The sequence below is a fragment of the Anarhichas minor genome, unplaced genomic scaffold, assembly GCF_050575085.1.
Source record: "Anarhichas minor isolate MPS153535 unplaced genomic scaffold, ASM5057508v1 ptg000009l, whole genome shotgun sequence".
Taxonomy (NCBI): Eukaryota; Metazoa; Chordata; class Actinopteri; order Perciformes; family Anarhichadidae; genus Anarhichas; species Anarhichas minor.
Genome location: NW_027466455.1, coordinates 2,602,680 through 2,623,751, shown reverse-complemented (window position 1 = coordinate 2,623,751; position 21,072 = coordinate 2,602,680). Strand labels below are relative to the sequence as shown.

Here is a 21,072-nt window from a genome sequence, read left to right as displayed (position 1 = left end):
ACAAGCTGTCCCTATTGCCTTCTTTCTTAATAACATCTGTGATTCAGGCAGAGGAAATGTACAGGCAGAGTGTTGTATTCATGTGGCTGCAGTCCGTTTCCAGCTGGCCCTTTGCAGGGAGTCCAATCATTCTCACTCTGCCTCCCTCTGTTTTTGTTCCCTTTCTCATAATCCATTAAGGAGATAAGGCGAAGGCTCCTGCAATGAAACAGAACGGCGCTTTCGCTGCATACAAAGTCATTCAAATACACCAACCAGCCAGCCCGGCCTCATCCAGCTCAGACAGGCCAAAGACAGCGTGCTGAAGAAGAGGACGAAGGTGAAGAGAAGGTCAGAAAAGACGCGCAGAGGAAAGGACAGAGCGATGGCAGCGAGTTGTCAAATGGCGTCTTCACAGCCAGTGTTAACCAGAGATTCACAGACAGGTGTGCAGCGCAGTGGCAGAGAAAAGCCAAACATCAAAGGTAACGTATCAGGAAATTAAAAGGTCGTGATTTGATCGGTGCAACGTGCCAATCAATTTTCACAACATTTCTTCCCCAAAAAACAGAAAGCTGCATACACACTGACACACACAGCCAGTCACACACGTGTTGTTGTCTTGGCAGAAGCACATGATGCCAGACTTCATGCCAGATTCTGATCAGGATGTGACGGGCTTTCAACATCAAGTGGTCTGAGAGAGAGAGCGAGAGAGCGATAGAGCGAGCGAGAGAGAGCGAGAAGACGGATGACTGAAATTGAAATGACTGATCAGTGTAAGACATCTGAATACTACAGACATAAGGAAAAGCTCCGTCTCTCTCAACTACCATTCTGCATCAATATTGGAGCACAAATCAAATTACCACAGCCACAAGCCAAGCCGCACGAACTGGGCACGTGACAAAATCCGAGCCCAACCTTTGAGTCTCCCCATCTCCTTGACATCTGAGCATTTCATTACACCCTTAATTCTGCGGTGAGTACAGATGGGAGAGCCTGACGGAACCGGCGCCGATTGGTTGGTTATGATTGAGTGGCAGATGGAGCGGGGTCATAATTCTGCCATTAGGAGCAGACATGCTTACGTCTTATCTGGCCAACTCCTCTTCCCCTCTGTTTTCCGCCCATATTCCCACCTTATTCTTGGCTCCTCGTCTCCACACCCAGCCCTCCATCAGCCAGCTGCAGCTGCCTCCTGCTCTCTTCTTCCTCATCTGCCACTTTCTTCTGCTCTGCTTTCTGGACTGATGAATAAAGGCCACTATTGTTCAGCAAACTACTGATTTCATTCAAAGGACTGTTGGTGGCTCAGACACAAGTGTCAGATAGTGCCAAACACTGCATGATTAAGATAGAGGCAGGCGGTGCCAACAAGGTATAGAAGTATGTATCAGTGTATTCACCAGACTGATACATTCATTTTGTTTAATGCAAACAACCATCTAGAAATGATTGCATGGGTAATACTGTGGAGTCTTGCATGTCTTCGTTTTGAATGCAGCAGTCAACAGGTACAGCATGTTCGTGAATGACCTTGTAAGCCATTTCTCTGTCACACACACACACACACACACTAACAGATGCGCTGTGTCTCAGGAAAACACACAATTGGTAGGGACGGAGAAAAATGGTCGTAATCACCATTATTATTTTCTATCCCTTCTGCACTTCCTCGATCCCTCGTTCATCAGATGGCCACATAGACTGGAGTCAGGAGGAGGAATGGGTTCCTCCTCGTCCCCTGTGGTGCTGGGCTGGCATGTTAAATAGCATCGCCCTCTAAGGACTCTCAACAGCATATGGCCACCGCACTTTATGTGTCTCCTGAAGGCACATGCCATACCGACACAAAACCTTCTTTACTTAAAAAAAACCATCTTTGGATGACACTGACTGCCTTTGATGACTTTAGTGGGAGCGAGCATTACCAAAAGGCAAAAGCTAGCGAGGTGTACAAAAGTCAGGAAGCATAAAATAAGAACAATGAATGCTGGGTGCACCCTTGGCACGAGATATAAAAACACACAATATCTAAAACATTTGACACAACCACAAATCACTGGGTTTTTACTAGGCCTGGGCACAGATAAAGTTTTACTGCGTAATCATTGCTGCATGTCTCCCATTGCCAAAAAGTGCAGGCAAGGCCCTCGAGGGCTCAGAAACAATCCAGGGCAATTTGTAAAAACATCTGCTTAAAAGACGTGGGGAAATGGATCGGATTGAATGTGAATGATATTCATCTCGGTAGGCTGATCCATAATGCATAGTGTCTTTGAACAGCTTAAGTAATATAGAAACTGTGGCAGAATTTAAAGTGCTTTAATAATTCATTGTGGATATCTATTCTACGAGAGAGAGAGAGAGAGAGAATGAGATAGTGGGAGGTAAGGGGCTAAGAAGAGCGCTGCAATCTTGCCAAGAGTTATAGACTGATGTTAAAGGCTTCCGTGTCTTACAACACTTTAAATTATTAATAATGAGCTGGCTCGTTTCAAAAGGAAGAAACAGGTTCTATACTTTAACATCAAGAGAATCAAATGACAATCTTGCTCGCTGGGTCCACGTCGCTTACTGACTGTAGAGTCATTGACTGCAGCTTGCTGGGATTCTAATGAAGGATAAAAGACAGACGCTGCAGATACAAAGTAGAAGTTGCTTTCATCATGAAGCTGCAGCTCTGTGTGTGTGTGTGTGTGTGTTGCACTGAGGACATCATTTAAATACTCCTTTCCGAGTGGGCAGTTGTGCTCTGAGGTAGTCGCTGTAGTACAAACGAGGAAATGGTTCATTTCTGGTGCACAGTTTGCTTTCTGAGTACAGAATAACATTTTGCGGTTTCATTACAACGATGACATGATCGGACCAGTAAAGTCAAGTTTTTCTCAGCTGTCCTCCGTAGGGCCCCTGTGCTCCTTTTAAACCTCTGTATTTGTCTGCTGCAATGCCAGCTTAGGAGTCAGGATGTTTGTTCAAGGAATATACCTTGGTAATACGTACTTATTAATAATGTCTTATTGATGTTTAGGCCAAAAAAAGCAAAGAATAGCTTACTGACACCCAATCAAATAGCTACACGAAGACTGGAAAAGTGTGGAGTCAGTGTCAGTGGCGATGAGCACGTGGTACTACGGACTAGACGAGATTGAGAGAAGGACATTACTTTGACAACCTTCCACGTTGGCTGCAGCATTTAGTTCTTGTGGCCGTGGCTCATATGGACACTTTTACAACACCGTGGCAAATAGAACACACATTATACTAAATAGGAGTTCATGGTACTGATGGACTGGATATACCAAACACATATAAAAACATGTTTATTTCTTGGTTCGATGTGTTGGTTTCTGGCAGAACGCCCTAGATTCTCAAAGTATCTGAATAAAAAATGGACTCCTCCCACAGCATTCCAGAATTCAACTCTGTGGTTGTGTGAGCGCGCATGCATTTGACTTCCTTGGAAATACCACTAGGGAACTGTTGACCCCACGCGAGGCACTTAAGCTGAGTGAGTCGAGCATTAAAGCTTTATGGTCACTTTCCGCTTTACACAGCAGCAACAGCCATCATCTGTCAGCAGCGATGCACTAAGTTGTTTGGAAGACTGTCAAATGACGCGATATATTATTCAAAGGTACAATTAGAAAGGGCCGCGCTACATAATTAAGATTGGCCGTACCAAAGATTGAGCGTATTCATCCCAACCCTGCCATGATAGATAATCCAAAACATTCTGGTCCGTCTTGATTTTGGAGCCACAGCTTTTGGTGTTTTAAGCACTGTCCTGATATACTGCACAAATAAAACATGAGTATTTCGCACTAAATTGGCGATGTAACATGGAGCTTACCCATATTGCAAACACTGAGTGTTGTTTATTGGCTTAATAACTGTCAATTCTGAACGTGGGGAGATCACAGTCTTACAAGGGGAAATATCTCATATCGAGATATTATGCTCCCCCACATCTCCTAATTAACTGCATAACGCTGAGTGAATCACTTTGACTCGCACATTTTGTTCATTAAAACACCACTAATATGTCATGGGATGTGTCTGGATAAATAAATCAGGGCTTGGAGATTGGTGAGGGGTAGAGATCTGAACAGTTGCCATTCCATCTTAATTAAACAGTTCATGAATAAATAGGTCCTCCATATGTCGAGCTGGAGGAGTTAGACTAATTTCATGTTTTAGCCATCGGAGTTCGCACACAGAAGCGATGTTGATGATTTCCTCACTTATTCTAATTTACACAAAACAGACTAAAGATACTCAAAGGAGCTTCAGTGTTTTACTCGCTCACCGCCTTCGCCTCAAAGGAGGGGCTGTACCAACACTGAAAGCAGATATGTAACATAGCAAACATAGCATCCTCATGTCGTAGAGTATATCTTCTAAATGATGTCCTTCCATTGTTTGTATTTTTTCCAGTGACCAAATGTCTGGAGTTCCTGGAGCGGCAGAACCATGCTGGGTCCATCTTGCGAAAACCAATAAACTCTTTGTCTGACCTCCATTTCCCTTTCATTGATGAGGTCAAAACTAATCATCGGTCCTCACTGAGATCTGGTGTCCAGTATCCATCTGTCCTTCCTCTCCTCTTCCTAATCTACAACTGCCAGTGCTGCAGATGCATCCGAAAACTGCTCCATCCACCCTCTTTCAAGAGTCAATTTCATGGAATGAATGCCTCTGATTGCTACTCCTGGACTGTACTCATTAGGGAAGCTAAAAGCGGGTAGTGGGCTACGGAAATGCATGCTGTCGGTTACAGTCATTTCTTTTGTTTCTGAGGATGTTGGAAGTTCTAATTGCAATGTGATGGAGAGCACAGCAGCATTGATGCAAGGAAGGAAGTCAGTCTTCAAGTGGGCGATTAGCACATGGAACACCCCCCTCCACACCCTTTTATGTACAAAACCATTTAAGCTCAACCCTCCACACACGCACAACCTACTCAAAGCTACAAGCACTCTTTCAAGTCCTTGTTCCTCATTTTGCGCCTCTGCAGTCTTTTAGATTGACCATGTAGGTTCATACAGAGTTTCAAGACTGGGTTGTGTTAAAACCAACTGAAAGATATCCAGAATGAAAAGATGAGAACTTCCACTAAGAATCAATATCTACAAGTGTGATACAAATAAATAATCATCCTTCACTTAACAAAGCTCATTCACAAAGTATTAAAAGACTGGTGAAGGCAGACCTTTTTTATATAATAATTGTCGCCTGTATCGCAAAAGTAAACCCATGTCAGTGAGATGAAGTAAAAACAACAGAACCCCCTGCTCCTCTGAGCCATGAACGCTCAAGTCAAGGCAAAGTAATCTACAGGGACATTAGTGTAAAATAGCACCTTGCCTTGAGCGTTTGTTGATGTTTAATGTTTCATTTTGACAATTTTCTCCCTTCAGCCGGCGTTTAGCGCACACATCCTGTTCCTCTCCACTAACGGCACGGCAGTGAACTGTAGTTTCGTGGTAGGAAAAAAACTAAATCGTAATGGCTTTTCCTGGAAATGTGGTATCCCGTCAGGGCAACTTCCTGCCTTGTGTCAGGGAGTGGGTCTCAGCAGGTAACTACAAAAACATCCCATAATGGAGAATTAATGTCTTCCAACTGAGACGATGCGCTAACTACATTTAGCTCATTGGGTCGGGTAAACACCATTAGACCATGGATTCTGCAGTGCTCCTGGAAGTTCAGTCATTTGAGAGAGGGAGATAGATAAGTATGGCTAAATTTATGGAAATTGTGTAACAAATGTATTCATAATTCATGAGCCTATTTTATGATCCTGGAATACTCTTTGTGGGGAACAATATGCAGCTTGATTTAACTGAGATTGTAAAGTCCCAACTGGCATATCCTCCTTACTCACAACAGCATAATGGTGAATAAAATGGCTTTGAAGAAGTTGAAGTTGCTTAAACAGACTCTTCGGGAAGCTGAATTGTTCCAAAATGTATGTTAAATAGCTTATTCTCATATTCAGTTTATTCTTTTAAACTGCCCTTAAAGCAAGATATCAGTTCTGACAGTCTGATGAATCAATCAATTCACTGTTTGACACATTCAGCCACTGCATTCGTAAGATCCTTCACTGGGAAATAATAAATGGAAAGTGTCAGATAAATAGTAAATATAGTAAGAAGTGAGAAGTGGTCATTATATGAAAAGATAAAAAATGTATAGACTTATTTTTTGTTTGTTTGTTTAAATGCAAAGCCATGCCATCAAATGGCAGAGCTCAACCCGAAATTAAGGGAACAAATCTCAAGTTGTTTTTTCCCAGAGACAAAACAGTATCTTGTTTAGTTTCAGCGGCTGAGCAAAAAGCCCTGCTGCTTGCTTTCATCTCGCCAAACTCCAATTAGGCAAACTGAACAAATACCAGCGAGCGAGAAGTCCTCTGCATATTCAAACAAAAGGGCTCCTGAGTTCGAGCGAGGAAAGGGAACTAAAAGAGAGGGAGGAAGCGAGGAGGGAGAGCTGATCACAAGAAAATTAAACGGCACTGAACCTTGTAAACAAATATTTCAACAATGTTAAACACGGTGCCGGAGATGTCTGGTGCTGCTGTGCTGTGAAATAGCCCTGCTCTGTTTGGAATAGAGTTTCACGTATGATAGGCGCTGAGAAAGACCACAACTAAGGAGACAAAAAGGAAACAAAAAACAGCAAGTGTGTGTGTGTATTTGTGAAGGGATATCAGTAGAACAATGTTAATGCAAAGGGGATGGTTGGTGTATTTGGAAGTGTTGTTGTATGAGGTAATTATCCATAGTCAGTGTATTACCTACAGTAGATGATGGTTGCCCCCCGTTTTGAGAAACAGACAGGAGTACCAGCACGGGAGCAAAGTATTGTTCGGCTATGCCTGGTGGCAGCAGCACAATGTAGTTTAGACACTAAAAACAATCAATATCAGTCAATGCTACATTTAGAGTATTTTCACCGCCATTAGACAGTTCCAATGGGGAACTGCAGCAGTTATGTCTATCCATGCTGTCTACACAGTTACCAGACTCCGTCGACAAAAGCAGTTACTGCACAACACGGAAGTTGCTGCTTGATTGATTAGTTTGTTTGTGTTGTTGTGTGGCTTTGGTGTTTTAAAAGGGTTCGTTGGGATTCACCAGTACCCCGCCATAGAGTCTGACGGCACGGTGAAGCAGTGAAAATGTTCAAAATAAAGAAATATAGATTTTGACTGAAGTATGTTTTGCTGCATCCACAGTAAGTGCTTTGCTTTAATGCTGGTACTCCTGTCTGCTTCTCTAAATGAGGGGCATGCCGACTGCCTACTGTAGGTAGTAAACACCAACTATTGAAAAATTGAACTATCCCATAAAGCAGAATCCATATTTCTGCTCATCATCCTACCTGCCTGGAAATGCCTAAAGCCCGTCATTGCCTTCATTAATAATTTCTCCTTTAGCGGTGTGGAGTGCTCCACCTTGAAGTGTCAGAAATATACGAGCGTCTCGTCGGCCCAAGAACGTTGAGGTGAAATAGAAACAACCGACGCAAAACCACTTCTTTCTCCTCAATGTTGGACAATTGTTTTCTTCCCACGTTTCCTTTCTCCTCTAAGTCTCTCTGCACGTGTAAGAACTTCTGTGGACAAATGCAAGAGATGCTGCAGACCGACCCTTGTTGGCATAGCAACTGGCTCCAGTATCTTTTCTACCATGACGATGGCCATACTGGGGTATTCACATTATGCTTCACATCCCCTCCGTTTTCTTTCTCTTTCTCTTACAGTCATTCTCATCTATTGATATTGTCGTCCTTGTCTTTTTGTATGGCATCACTCTGGAGGTCACTTCTCCCTGTCTGTGTCTTTTGCAGCAAGTAATTAAGATTACATTGTGTGTTTTTATTACATTATACAGTATATCCAAATACATAACACTTAGCTCTGTTTAGTCAAAAGGGATTTGCATTTGAATACGTTTATATAACTGAATAAGATAATTCAGTAATTAAATGAAGAGTGAATCAGTAATGATATTCACTAAATAGTGTCTCCTGGCCTACAGAGGTAACCTCAGCAGAGATTGCAGGTAAAGGGCAGTGGACCTTCCCCTTTCATGAATCGCCCCACTGCAGCACAACTGCCTTTTGGGGGTAAATCCTTTTTATATAGTCAGGAGTCCTGTAGCCCATTAAGTCCACATTGCCAAGGCTGTATTGTTTAACTTCAAGCATTTGTCAGAGAACCTAACACCGATGTAGTGCAGATGAGTGGAATGAACAAGACCTGCAATAATTAGCAACTTATTACATTACTATAATCAAAAACAAGCTAACCGAAATTGTTGTAATATTGTTGTAAGGAATCAAACTCAAGGGAACCAACAGAACTGGAGACCAAACAGAGAACGTTATGTCGGCGGATCAAATTCAGATTTGATTCATTTCTCTGGCACCTGGCTATCTAGAATAACAACAAAAGAAAGAAAATGATTGGAGTAGCCCGTTGCCAAGGAGCTCTCTGGAGACCAACACAAGCCAGAGGGGCAAGAAGTCCATGTTATCTCACAGCCACACCTGATGTGTGTATGCATGTGCAAAGGTGTACTTTTGACAGCGCCTTTGAGACTTTGATACTGTATGCAGAGTACATACCGTCATATGCGCTACTGGCGCCAAAACCCCCACCACCACCTTGGTTTTGGCTAGCGCTCATACAGTGTAGCATTGCTAAATCAGACAGGGCTGTTATGCTGGTCTCCACTGATTCCATCTGTCACGGCTTCACCTTCAGATCCGCCGTGCTGTTCGGAGCCCCACGATAGCGCTTTAAGAAAACCACTCAATCTGTTCTCTGGGCTATTTTTGCATCCTTAGCATTACTTCTCTCCAACAAGGACAAAGACGGAAGCAGAGAGCTGCAGGTTGTTTGACACATAGCAATATTTTCACATGGATTCGGGTGGTGGGCAGCCCTGCCTCCCTGATCTGCAATCCCACCCTCCTCTGCACTCCACCCACTCCCTCCACCGCCTGGCGATAGATCAGAAAGGCTTGGTGCATCCTGAGTCACCAGCTATTTGGCACCAAATGCCCTCATCCCCTCCATGGCAGTCGTTCCTAGCAGTATGACAGTGGCTGAATACCAGTCGCCGCTGGATCAGCTCATCCACCGGGGGGGCCCAGAGGAAACTGGATTAGTGGCTCAGAACGCACAAGAGAGAGAGACCCCTGAATATGCTGGCTTTGTCCCTTACTGTGTGTAGTGGCAGGGGGTCATTACTTGGCCACCAGTTTACAAGTCGAAGAGCGCAGATAAGACACTTATAAAGGAAGCTGCTTGTAATGGATTTTCCCCATTGCAGTAGTTAGACTTGTATTGGATATTAGTCTGGCAAAAATAAAATAGCGTTGTCCAACCTTCTACTGTAAATTAAAGTTACGTTGGCTACGTCTTAAACATAGTTAGCTTATGAAATGTTGGGACCATAAATGTAACAGTTGGCACAAACAGTGAGCATCACTGTGACTGAAAAAAGAAAGTAAAAGAGTGGCATGAACAAAAAAGAACAATGTCAAAGGAGATGTCTCAGTATCAACTCCACTCTTTGATACAAGTACAGTCTCTGTGCAGTGCAGTGTAAAAACACCAAAGCCATGACTGGTTAGCACCAAAGATATCGCGAAAATCAGAAAAGAAAAGAAGAAACAAGCTTCCTGAGTATTACCGCTTTAATCCATGATGCTCTATGAATGCTAATGTGCCGGCTCCAGGCACAAAGAACTCAAATCCCCTGTGGCCCTCCACTGCTCTCATTTGCTTATTAGAACTTCTTATTATGTGACACTATAAAAAGATTGATTCTGGTGATCCACAAGAGTGATAACATTAGCATGTGTTAAATAGTCGGGACATGTACAGCGCTGTGTCAGGACTAGCTAAAGAACACTGTTGAGTATCTGACATCAGGTCGCCAGGGATCAGACCGACGTTACTCGTTACTTGTCTGGATCATCTAGTATCTCTGAAGCCTCAAACATACTCGCTCATGTGAACGGTATGCAGACACATTCCCTCTCCCTCTCTTGCTATCTACTGTCAAACAAACTGACCACAAGGTCAGTGAACTACTAAATCCAATTATATGCAATCATATAGTGTGTCTTATACCAGAGAAAAGAGCTTCATCTGACCAGGGGAGGGGGGGAATTGTTTTCTCAAAGGGATGCAGTCCTTTGACCAGGAATGTCTCTCTGATGGGGCTCTATGAGACGATTTGTCTGGCGTGAGTGTGTGGCCTGTGTGCATGTATCTGCTTACCAAGTTGCAGAGTTAGGTTATTTTAGGTTTGAATATTTGACCAGTATGAATGAACAGAGCCTCACATATAAGCTGCAGTATATCATGACAACATTTTAGAATCCGGGGCACCAACTAAACATACCAAAATGACTCACATCCGTCCCTGCTCATTGTTTTCTTGCAGTGCATTCAGCACACTGATCCATCCAACTCAAGGCTCGGCATCCTGATGTGCAGCAACTGGTCAACATCAAGTCAAACCAGCAACAGACTGCCACAAGGACATGATGTAGGTGTATTTAAAACCAATGGCCAGACAAAAAATGGTGTTAACTGCAACATGTCTCAACAAATATGATATTTACATGCATGGATTAAAAGCGTGAACAATACAATATCAAGACTCATGTACCGTGTTTCCTTTTAAAGAATAAATTGGATACACAATATTAATGTTTAGTTACACTGAAAAAGAGACGGTATCAACAGCCCATATTACTGTGATCTAGATCAATCAATTTTCCAAATAAGCTCCTGTAATTAAAATGAATTGTTCAGATAAATAAGGCGAATGAAACTGGGATAAAGATTGATAGCAGCTGTAGCAGAATGGATCTGCCTTGGAAAAAGAGTCAGGCAGCCAAATCAATAACTGTTTCTGAGCATTTCATCAGTGTCAGTAACAAAAGCATATAATTAGAGCTGCCTCAGAAATACCAAAATCAATCAAGTTGGGTTTTTTGCCCAGGCTTATCACTGACAGTCCAACCCTTTTTGTGTGTGTTGTTTTTAGTTAACAAGGTGGTAGCACTGCCTCTTCTGCACACCAATTCCCCCAGACACGGCCTCCATGTAAAGATTGTGTTTGCATTCACCTCCCATATTGCCTCCGTTCTCCTCACCTTCTCTGCACATTAAGTATCTCTCGGCTCCTCTGCATTTACCGAAAGTGAGGGAGCTCGGGGAGGCGGCGGAAGAGTGATCAGTGTCATCTCCACTTCATTTCTATGATCAACGGCGCCTCTCGGGGATCCAACCAACAGATCTGGGTACCCGGCAGTTCTGAACAGCCGCCATATGCCACTGCCATCCCCCAGGCAGGGCAGCAAGCTGGGGCTGGGGTTGTACGCTGGTGCGGCGGAGAATATGAGTGTATGTCTGTGTGAGTGGCCCAAGTTACTGTGTACGGCTATACATATTAATGAGCATCTGTGCTTACGGGGAGCACTCTGGTTGAAATGCTTTTAGTGTTTTCACACGCTTTTGGAGTACTGCAATGCAACAGGTGTGTCTGTGCATATCTTTGTGATGTGGCTGGTGCACATGTGGTAAGAATAACCGATAGAGAATTGCTGATCATATCCTGAAGGAGAAACTAACTGACGAACAGGACCAAAGGTGGTGCTGCAATGAAAGTGCAGAGACTAAGTGATGGAGTGGGGAAATGCAACACACGCGTACATGCGTTTTAAAATTGAAACTACAACCAATATTTACATTTGTTAATGTAACTTGTAGGACTGGATTCGAATATTCAATTATTCTGCTATTTTTTTGTTGAGTAGGTATTTTTTTAACCCTTAAGATTACAAACATGCATAAAAAACATCAAACCTTTTGGAAGTTGCTTCTTATTCATTAACAAATGTAAATACAAACAACCATTCTGTAAAATAACAGAATGCTTCAAGATGAATGCCTTAAATGAAACCTAATGGCATGTGTTGCAGCGCTGTATAGTCCATCTCAGCTCAGCGGAGGAATGCACCACACACAGGTTTGCTGCTGTACACTGACGAAGAGGCCGTGTGTAAAAATAAATATCAACTTTTGATCACGAGCAAAGCTGCGGTAGCCCAAAAATGGTATTCGGGACAGCCCTAGTAACTTGAAAATGAACATCTCCATAGGGGCTAAGTACTTCAGCCCTGTAACTTGCAGGAAAGTTGCAGGCGACTCCATTCTAACTGCAAATAATAGCCTTAATATCAATTTAAGTCCCTTTCAGTTGGTTACCAGGTACCAGTGTCAGCTGATAGTATAACCTATGTCCACAATGTGTGTGGCTACGCTCGCCTGTATTCATGTCACGCAAATTACAAAACATTTCCATAATGATATAAGGACTTGCTTTTGGATTTTGTGTTTTGGGGTCTCCGTGTCCTTTTTTTTTGGACAATATGCATGTGTGTGCGGATTGCTCTCCTTATCTCCTTCAGCCAGGCCACTCTGCCGACATACACTCCAAAGAGCCCCTAGTTGTCATTCATGGCGTCACACAGCCCCGAAAAATGTCAGCATAAGGGGAAGGGGAGAGACAAAGAGAGAAAGTGGGGAAGGTTTGAAGCCCAACAAACCACCACGCTACCTCAGTGGGGTTCCGTTATCTGCTCTGTTATACCTTGCACTTCTCGCAGCACCACCTGCGTACACACTCACACATACACAGTGCTTTAGGGCAAATATGGTCTATGCCACAGTGGCTTGCACACTAAAAGTCTTAACGTGCCATTATGACAGATGGGTGTGAGGGGATGTTTATTGAAGAGTTCAAGTTCAAAACATCTGCTCAAAATGCGTTTCAGGGGTTGTAATTATGCTAATTAACAGGACGATGAAAAGTGCTCCCACACTTCTCAGGTATACTGTAAAATGCCTGAATGCTAAACTGCCTGTAGTGTCCTAAATAAGGTAAATTCAATGTAACATTAGGATATTCAGGCTAAATTGGTATTTTAGCTAAATGCCAATTTAAAGCTACATAAAACTCAAAGGCATGAAATTGTAAATAAATACATCAGCAATAATGTTTTACAAAAGCAAGAAAACTTCTCAAATAGAGAAGACTGCTCCTGCCACTTGTGATGTGTGGATGAGAGATCATTAGCTCGTCATCAGCTCGTTAGAGTTGTGGTAGAGAACGGTAGCTTTCCAATCCTTCTGTCGTGTTGAATGAACAGGAGGAGGAGGAACCTGTTCACGTCAGTGAGAAAGAAAACATTTACATGCAACGTAGATTTGAGCCAAAGCTCGATACAAAGCAAACTGGGCCGGTGAACGAGACGTAGTGCAGGACACGGCAGCTCCATTGTTGTGAATCCCAGAAACAATTGATTGGTTTTATAAATCAATTGTGATTTTGCACTTACTTAGTTGTTACCGGCACATAATTAGGACACCTGTTGTGGCTTTGATCATACCTTGTTGTGCCATTCGTTAAAATGTTATGATGAACCGATTTGTGGCATGTGGTCACATTCACCAATCATGTACGTAATGTAAGATCATATTCCAATAAACCTCGCAGTCTGCTGGGAAAGTTGGTGATGCTGATGCAATAAAAGCAGTGGATTGCACACTATGACAAAAACAACTAGAATTACCCTCCTGCAATAGTATGCCTCCATCACCTGTCTTTACAAAAAAACATCACTTCACCGTTTTAACCATTTAGACATTTTTGTGAAATTGTCATAAGCATAGGAATCTTTGACTCATGTCACAGTGACCTTTACCTTTGAACAACACATTCTAATCAATTAATTTATGAGTCCAAGTGGACGCTTGTGCCAAACTTGAAGATAATCCCTCCAAAGAACGGGCTGTTGGTCTGTGTGTAGGACGGACTACCTGGAAACATAACAGCTCCAGCCACGGCTGTCGCCGGCGTGGATACATTACAATGATCTCCTTGGTTAAAGCAATCCAGCTGAGCTGCTGCCACCTAAAAGCAGGCGTCTGGCAAAGGAGTGAAGCTGCAGACAATGCAAAGCTTCCCCCATCATGGTTTTTGGGAATAATTATATGATGATGAAATGCTTTATGGGAGACACAACCACACTCAGGTGAGCGTGAGCCTGAGAGCTTTCTCAGATTTAAATTGCAAATCTCATGCATCTCCTTATCTTTCTTTATATATGTCTCTGTGTGACACACACACACATAGAGTCACACATGCGCGCACACACACGCACATACACATGCGCACAGGAGCAGAGCACTCTGTGCAGTTATTTACCACATCTGCCAGGTTCTAGCCGAATGGCATTTGTGCGATTGCCATCTTGTGGCAGCTGACAGCCCGCGTGGTGACAACGCGCGCTGACGAGTGGACGGCATCATAAATAATGACTGCCATCCATTCCAACTGTCAAGACGAGCAGCGTCTCATAACGGGCCGAGAAGGCGAGGAAAACACAAACATATGCTCGCACACAGAGACAGTGATTTATGACCCCTTTACCTTCTGCATGCAGGTGTGTGGGTAAGGACCAACACACAAACACACAAACACACTTACACCGGACATGGCCACGCATAATACTTTGAAGAAAGGTAAACTCACAGACATGTCCACGATATGCATGAAAAGATAACACGGAATTGTTAACGGCCATATTTGATTAGTCACGTCATCTAACTGTCTTTTCATTCCAACCCAAAATAACCACAAAAGTTTATATTTTTGGTTAAGAAGGATTCAATGAGGAGTAAAGCAAGCAGACACGTCTTAAGAAAGCATTGCTGTCCAGTTGCAGTTTCTCACACTGACACTTTACAGCCTGGCTGCTTCAAACGTCTATTGTATCTAAAATATCGGTTAAATAACTGGTATAATTGCTTTGGGAAGCACTGAAAAGATTCAAATATTCCTGAATGGCCTGAAATATCCACTGGCTGTGAATCTATATTGCCTTGCTGTTATCGTAGCCTCTTGAAAGCCCTCTGCTGCTGGAATAGATTGAAACATTCCATGTTTGTCACTGATTTGACTAGACGGACAGTTCCATTACAATCTCTCAGTCTCTGGTGTATGCATGTGCGAGTGTGCAAGTGTGTGCGTGACCAACCTGCCATCTGTTCCTTGTCAGCAGTTGCTAGCAGAGAGTTGTACCTGTGATGCAGAATATATTCACATTTTGTTGTGTCAGTTAAATGCAAAATGTTTTCCTTTCCATCCCATCGTTTTGGGATGCAGCTGAAGCACGTCATGGCAGATAATCATCATCACTACCTCTTGGTATTATCTTGTAATTTCACTGTGGAATATTTTGTAAGCAACAACACACTTGAGCTGATTGCCCCTATCTATATAGGACATGGTTTATTGGTCTCATACAGATGTGATCGGGGCATCCAGTGCACTAGAAGCAGCATTGCTTTGCGTTTTATTTTGTAGCACAACCTGCCTCCTTGTGCTCCAGCTTTCTGCTCTTCACATTGATTCCCGAGCATGTTGTCGGTGACACGGGGGGGGGGGGAGGAAAACAAGAGCTGTGGTGGGACACTTTTGGCTGCTGTGTGAACATAGAGTTTTTCCCCTAACGATGGCTCCTCTGGAGCGACATGCTGTCAGGGCAGGCCTGCAGCCGACAGGGAAGTGATAAGATAAGAAACTGTTTATACAGCAAAGGAAGAATAAGTCCCATGGTAAGGATCTCACAGTGGTCTGGTGTGTATGTAAGATTGCCACGTTGGCCTGATCTTTGTCAAGGCGTGGGGGAGCTTTTACCCTGCTGTGGGTAGCAGCTCGCTCTGCAAAACAAATACCACCTCTCCCATCAAAGCAGGTCCTCGTCTCTGTTTTTATGGCCTTCATAGCGAGCGGTTAAGGAGAGTCCTCACCTGTTTCTCTGTGGCGGAAACATCTCCAGTGTTCTGTCTGCCCTGTTCTATTCATCCTTCTCTCAGCGCTGCATGAAAGATTTACCGCTAGATAATCAACAGGGCTAATGACAAGGCTGCAATGTGTGGGTGCATCCAGGAAAATGTCTGGCCTTATTGTACACAGTGCGTCATTAATGAAATTGAAAAAAAAAAAATAGGTAGACGTATTCACTGTTGCAATCTGTTGAATAACAGATACGAATATGGATGAGTTTCTGTGTTTGCCGAGCAATCAAAAAGATGCGGCGCCGCATGCGTCCGCTTGGAAAACAGGAGTCAATCAGAAGTGGTGCAGACACCGTGGGTGTCTCTCACTCTTTCAGACTTGGAAATATAACAGGAAGCCACTTTGACGATAAATGCTTTGAAGACAACAATAGAGAAGGCATGAATTCATCTGCTAAGGAGGCGAGTCCTCTATTCAAAGAATAAGTGTGGGCTGATTGCATAAATCAGGTCTTTTAAATCAAAGTGAATATGTGGGCTTTCAAGAGACTACATTCTTTATAATGTGATTGTGATCTATAGGTTTGTGCACATTTGATTGAGATTGGACATATTCCAGCAGCCTATGGGCGTTCAATATAGGTAAGTAAGGTAACCCAAGGTAATAATTGCCCTAATCAGGCCACAGACCTCCATCACAATGACTGGAGTGGATTTGATTTGAAAAGCACTGGCTGATTGGGCACTCATGGTGTGTGAGATTTGCTGTGTTCTTTGTATTAGTGTCCATTAGCTCGTGATTGGCCAGTATGAGAAGAGGAAATGGAGAGACACTTGAAATAAATGCTGTAATAAATAAACTACCCATTTCTTTTGGGTTCGTTTGTGTCTGAGAAATAGTGACTTTATAAAATGCATTCATTTCCACATAATCATAAAGCGCAGCAAACAGAGGCCGGAACTCAGCATACTGTGCATCGTCAAGTCAAACTGATTTTCTTAAAACATCAACGTATATGATATTTGTTTGAAAGCAGTGGGCATTACAAAAGCTGCCAGACCTTTCAGTGTTGTACAAAACGCAGTGTGTCGTCTACTTGCTAATGTAGTTCTTTACATATTTCACTTGCATTAGAACTGCACTTATGTTATATTAAGATTGTTTTGACATTGACCTCAGTTAATACAAATTCAATCTATGAAAAAGGTTTATCTAAGTGCGTCTTTTTAGTCACCCTCTCTTTATACCAGAATTTACCAGACTGTAGGCGGTGCTTTGACCAAAGAATAGCAAGAAGTATAAGATAGACACAGGCTTATACTTATAGAAGTATAAGTACAAGCCTGAGTTACATCGGCAGTACAACCACTTCAGAACTACGGTCATGAGAAGGGTGAGTTTCAGTGCACATTTCTTGGCCATGTATTGTATCCAGTTGGCTGTGTACATGTATGAAAGTACATGAAAAAGACTTCCCAGCAGAGCTCCAGGCTAACGTTTTACATTGGCTGCACTGGTGTGCATAGCTTATTCATGTAGGTGCACCAGCACATAATTAAGGCACACCCAAAAATATTCAGCCTGCCTTTTGGAGCCGCAATAATGTATTTCAAGTGTTAGGTTTGTCAATTCCCATACACATTGGACATTTCTTAACACATTATGTAAATGACGGTGCAGATATTTCTTTTTTGAGTCAGATGACCCAGAAGTTGGGTCAGAGGGGCCGTGGAAGTAGGGAGTCAGGGGGTTCCGAAATAATGAAATCTGAATAGTGTCCTGCAGCACACAGATCTATATACAGGTTACTGCAGTGCATGTGAACATGTCCTGTTGCTACCTGTATAACCTGCTTTGTCTGAGTGAATTGAAATGAACTTAACATCTTTATTGTCCTTGTGTCAGACTACAATCAGCCAGACGTCAGTCTTTACAAAAGTGGTCTGAGAGCCTTGGTAGTGATCAATCCGGTGCCATTGAAGACACAAAGCCGGGACATTTTAAATGCCACTGAATGGCCTACACTAGCTTCTGAGTTCTGACTTGCTATTACAACACACACACACACACACACTTGACTGCAGCTGGGGAGATCTTGAGAAACCACTTCTTCCTTCAGAGCAAATCAAAGTTCACTGCAATGCATGGAGACAATAAAACAACAGCACACCCACAGTCAGCCACTGTGACACCGAAGAATGATGGACGAAAGACAAAAGCATTTCTAAATAAGGATCCAGCCTTGTGTCTATAAGAATCATCTGAATCTCTGCTTTGCCTTTAATGAGTTAAAGGGAAATCAAGCAAAAGGAAAACTTTAAAGCTGGCCAGCATCACCCCTGAATAAAGCCAAGCTAATTTGGGAACTAAAACCCCTGGATGCCTCGTTTTCTGATGACTCAAATCCACGTCCAATTTCCTGGATTGTTGATTAGTAGAATTGGCTGCAGCAAATACCTAAACATAAAAGAAATGAATCAAGATGATTCCTTCCCCTTCAAGATAAAAGTCAGGCAAGTAAATTGGCATTCATTTTCCAGTCAGGGCTATGCCTCCATGATTTAGTGCAAAAATACACGGAACACAAAATGCCCTGGGGGACACAGAAATGCAACATGTTGAAAATAAAGTGGAGTGCAACTGAATGCTTATTCCGTTTTCCGCAAGTTAGAATAGAATTGCTTTTTAAAGCTTGGTTAGGGTTTGTGGAGCTTGGAACATCTTGCCTATAGACTAAGCATATTTTAAGTTCATCATATGTTTATTGGAATTATATATATATATATATATATATATATATATATATATATATATATATATAAAATACAACAGTGTAGCCACCAATAACCTCTTATCAGAGTTACACCAGATTTATAGTGCATCTTATTATATTTTGTCATTTTGGATTCTTGAACTACACCTCAAGTGAATTGTACTTTCTGTCACTGCATATCAACCAGGGCTAACAAAGAGAGGAAAAGCAGCAAGGAAACCCAGAATAAATGGCTCAATGTACCCACGTCTTGACCTGTAATGAGGCCACTGAACTCTGCTGCTCCATGCAGGAACCTTCACAAACAATGCCCTTGATGGCAGAGGTATAAGTACCACTCCAGCATGAAAACACACACATGCACACACGCGCACAGACGGACAGCTCCAGGATGAAGAGAGATGTATTTATGATTTTTATAGCATCCATTATTTGCACAGGGGTAAAGAAGTGTCATGAAATATTCATTAGGTGTCTGATGTCATTTCATGTAGAGAGAAAAGAGAGGAAAAGATGCAGGAGGAAAGATGGAAAGAAGCAAGTAGGGACCAAAAAAAAAAACTGAACACGTAGAAAGGAGGTAGAATGTGTCAGCGCCTAGTTTTGAGTGATGCCTCTTTTTATTAAAAACACCAATGGGGTTTCCATACAGAGCTCTGGATGAATAAGCAAGGAGGCAGAGTTGTGATTTCGTGTACCCTGCCGTCTCCCTCTTCAACCTCAAACGCCTCTCATCTTCTTATGGCTTCCCCCTCACTCTGACGTCGACCTCCTCCACTGTTTACCGCACTAGGGGGGTTGGTGGCTGGTTGAAGGAGTAAACATCTACTTGAATGAATACGAGAAACTCCAGATGACAATCCTGTTTCAGGGCATCTATCAGGTACTTCCACAAGTGACTGTCTCCATTTCCAGTGAGAGCTATACGACCAAAAGCGGATACTCAATACTGATTGGCTGACAGCTGTGTCCATGGAATCCCTTACCGGTGACTCATTTATAGAGTTGTTCCGATACAGATAGCAGAATTGGAAATGCTTTGTGCAGCTAGGCACCAATCCGATGTCACGGTATCATATTTATGTAACTTCCTAAAAATTTGTTTTCGACAAGAAACTTCAATAAATAGAGCTATTTTAAGGAGATGTAAAATAGATATTATAGAGGGAATTCTAACCTGTTACTTTCTTTCTTTTTGACTCACTGGTATCAGAGCTGTACTCGATATCTGTATTGAATCGGTATCGGGAAGGAAAACACGGCATCAAACATCTCTACTTGTTTAGGCCCAGGTGTCATACATACATCATTATTTTTATATCTAGGCAGATTAGGGACATTATTATTTTCAGCATACGTGTTCATCCACATGTAAACACAGACAAGTAGTCTGGTTCCTAAATAGACCACGGCTCATTTAATGATTATCCACCAGCGGTGCACACGCACCTACAAGACTATCACCTAATCAATATTAATGTCATCTCAAAGTCTGCAATTATTTGGCCAAATGCAGCTCTGCAGCTTTACTAGGCAGGTCGTCTTCACATGCTCGCTGTAATGCAAGTCTTTGACGTTTTTGGTTTCTCTTCACCCGTGTTTAGCCTATCTAGAGTTAGCAGCCCGGCAAACACATACATTTATATTATACATGTGTGCCACCAGATATGTGTCAACTAACTGACTGTATATAGCTTAGAGTGTTATTATCTGAGCCTCTGTCGATGCACAGAGAGGTTCTACACAGTCAGGGAAGAATAATACAATCGACTAGAGTGCGGGTCATTAGAATATGCATGGTTGTGTGTCTATGTCTGTGTGTGAAATGAAAACATGGACAAAAAGTTGAGTGGGATAGAGAGTTGCCATAAAAGGTGGAGATTGGTGGGAATGCAAAGGCAACTGCAAGCACAAGATTACTCTCCAAAGTGTATTCCATCTCCTCTTTGAACTGGAAAAACTGCTTTAAATGCTGCAAGCAGAGAGCATGCAAAAGCATAACCCTATAACAGCTTTGTTGTATGCAGCCACATCCCTGTGTATGCTTGAGCAAATCATAGGCAAACGTATGCTGAATTATGTGTTTGTATGTTTGTGTTTATTTGGCCAGGACAGCGGAGGAGAGCATTCACACCAGAACGAAAATGACACAGGCAGAAATAAAGCGAGAGTGAGCGCCGTCTACCAGCCTCATAACATTTCCATAACGTTGCCACCCCCTCCCACACACATACACCTGGCTGCTTCATAATTCAAAAGAGGGACTCCGTTTTTGAGGATTTGGCAGCTTAGGTCATATGAAAGCAGCTGCAGATTTAATGGGGGGGCTCTTTGGATGTCTGAAAGTCAGAACACAGTGTGAAACAGCTCCAATGCATTACCAAATGTACTCGCTGACAAAGACAGAGAGGCTAA

General features: G+C 42.7%; 1 protein-coding gene across 36 annotated transcripts in view; it reads right to left on the bottom strand.

Annotated features, from left to right (window-relative positions):
- Window positions 1–21,072, bottom strand: part of nrxn2b (neurexin 2b) — a 528,601-nt gene that overhangs the window by 452,761 nt on the left and 54,768 nt on the right. The window contains exon 2 of one of the 36 annotated variants that reach the window (XM_076087058.1): window positions 19,612–19,621. The exons of the other annotated variants lie outside the window; for them this stretch is intronic. Coding sequence (XP_075943173.1) covers window positions 19,612–19,621 — 10 coding nt within the window. The remainder of the gene's footprint in view (window positions 1–19,611; window positions 19,622–21,072) is intronic. 36 annotated transcript variants of the gene reach the window in all.